We start from the raw sequence: 2,622 nt of genomic DNA, 5'->3' as shown, positions 1-2,622 counted from the left end.
ACCAGATCAATACTAAACTCTATCTCTCTCTGAGGTGGAAACTCAGGTATATCATCCGGAAAAACATCAGGAAACTCCTTCACCACTCGGATTTGCTCCAAGTCTTGTTCATTAGTTTCTGAGCTAGCCGATAGTAGAACGTAACCCTCTAACCCACTATTACTAGAAATAACTCTTAGGGAATTCAAATAGAAAGTACAAGACTCAACTGGTTCAGTGTGCATTTCAGATGATGGAAATGTAGCAATTCATTTAAAACAATCAAGGAAAACATGATGCTTGGACAACCAATCTAGACCTAAGATAATATCTAAACCACACAAAGGCAAACAAACCAAGTCATGTATAAAAGTCCTAGCCTCAATAACAAAAGGCACCTGTTGACATACTTGACTAGTCAAGGCATTTTGAGATGTGGGTGTACGAACAATTAGATTATAATTTAACATGGTGAAATCTAATCCCAACTCATGCGCAACAGTCTCAGAAATAAATGAATGTGATGCACCAGAGTCATACAGTACAGTTAAGAGTCGAGATTTGACATAACACTGTCCTTGAATTAGGGAGTCTGATTTCATTGCGTCATCAGCAGTCATAGCAAACACACGTCCTTGCTGTCGCGACCTATCTATTCCTTGTACTGGCTTCTTCGGACAGTCCTTAGCCATATGTCCAGGCTGACCACAAGAAAAACAGATAACGCCTGTAAGCTGACAAGGTCTACCTCCATGCTCCTTTCCGCACTGCCTACATACTGGTCGCATCTGCGCCTGCTGAGGTCGCTTACCCATATCCTGTCTCATTCTTCCTCTATTCCTCCTGTAGGACGTGCATGAACATTTCTATTCTGATTGTACCTTCGTGAAGGCATTGCTCCCTGCTTAAAATTCCTTCCCTGAGGAGCTGTATACCGATTATAATTCTGAAAAGAAGATCCTGGGCGATTCATCTGAGCTGCAGCTATCTTCTTAGCACAGTCCTCTACTAGCTGACTCTTATTAACCAACTCCACAAAATTTCGTATTTCCAATGGAACCACTGAGTTCAACAAATCTTCACGGAGTCCCCCTTCAAATTTCAAACATTTCCACTCTTCGAAATCTACTGGATTCCCTTGACAAACCTTGGAAAAACGACATAAATCTTCAAACTTCCTTGTATACTCAGCAACAGACATACTTCCCTGTTTTAACTGCATCAACTCTATCTCCTTTGCCTCACGAGTAGCTCTAGGAAAGTACTTCTTATAGAAATCTTCTTTAAAAACATCCCACAAAATATTACCCTCATCTTGCTGCAGTAAACGTTGAATGCCCTGCCACCAGTGCTGAGCATCCCCTTCCAACATATAAGTAGCAAATTCTACATACTGTTCTTCCGGGACATGCTGTGCCCTCAAGGACCTTTCTATGCCTCGGAACCAATTATCAGCTTCAGTTGCTACAGTCGTACCCTTGAACTTCGGTGGATTAACTTTCAAGAAAGCAGCTAATGTCATAGGCCTATCATGATTCATGTTATCTCCATCACCGTTCCCACCATTCTCACCATTACGGTCATTGTTACGCTCTCCATTACATTCCCCCAAACGGTTAACTGCTCGTGTAGTAGCAGTCGCCGTTTCACGCACAGCCTCAGCCATAGCGTGAATCGCAGCAAACAGATTATCATCGTTTCGTGACGGATTGTTAACAGTAGACCCTTCCCGATCGCTACGTCTCCGTGGAGGCATCCTGATTCTGTTCATACCAAACAATCAATACCAAGGTGATCAGTCTTAATACCTCAAGTTGGGCGTGAACATTATCAGAATGAAAGCACAAAGACATTCATGCAACACATATCACATAGATACCCTATAAGCATGAGACACACCACAGAGCATGCAATAAAGCATGATTCAGTCCATTCCCCATGCTCTAACAGGAAGAACCACTCTAATACCAAATTGTAACAACCCAACTTCTAGCATGTCTAGATCATACTAGAAATCAAATGTTACCAACTTGTTTTTCCTTTTTGTATTATTAATTAATAAATATAAGCCTGTACATTGTTAAAACCCCGCGAATTTTACAAGTAAATTTTTTTTTAACAAGAATAATTTAAAGTTGCATACTTTTCATATATCAAGGGATAATTAAACGTTCACATACATAAGACAAAAGATAACAGAATATGGAACAACACACTATAATATACATCATGTTACATAAGTGGTTCAGTTATATAAGCATAGAGCTATAGTACAGCACCCCTAAGTCAGTGACTTATATAGTATATACATATATGTACAAAAGACGCCCCAGGGCCTGGCCTGACCAAAAGCCCCTAAGTTGGCACCCAGGCTAGCCTAACTCTATGATATGCCTATTCCCTCTAATCATGCTAACAAAAGTGAGGGAGACACTCTAATGTACTGAAGTTAGACTAGGCGTCTCAAAAAGTCTCCTCAATCCTGGTCCAGAGTACCTCACGGAAAATCACCAGGCGAATGGTGATGCTCGCCTGCTGGCGCCTCGCCTGGCTCATGGTCATCGCTGTCATAGGAGATAACTATGAAGTTAGGATCTTCCTCTAGATCTTCTTCTTCCTCGTCCTCTTCTTCTGCCGGAGTGA

The 2,622-nt window shown here is 41.4% G+C and overlaps 1 protein-coding gene across 1 annotated transcript; it reads right to left on the bottom strand.

Moving 5' to 3' along the window:
• Positions 1-298: 298 nt before the first annotated feature.
• Positions 299-794, bottom strand: LOC112770148 (uncharacterized). The gene is made up of 2 exons (XM_025814560.1): positions 390-794; positions 299-310 (listed from the first exon to the last, which is right to left on the bottom strand). The coding sequence occupies exons 1-2, from the start codon at positions 792-794 to the stop codon at positions 299-301; spliced, it is 417 nt and encodes a 138-aa protein (XP_025670345.1).
• Between the last annotated feature and the right edge of the window lie 1,828 nt (positions 795-2,622).

The sequence above is a fragment of the Arachis hypogaea genome, chromosome 18 (assembly GCF_003086295.3).
Source record: "Arachis hypogaea cultivar Tifrunner chromosome 18, arahy.Tifrunner.gnm2.J5K5, whole genome shotgun sequence".
Classification (NCBI taxonomy): Eukaryota; Viridiplantae; Streptophyta; class Magnoliopsida; order Fabales; family Fabaceae; genus Arachis; species Arachis hypogaea.
The sequence above is the reverse complement of the archived record's forward strand: the minus strand, read 5'-3'. Positions and strand labels throughout refer to the sequence as shown.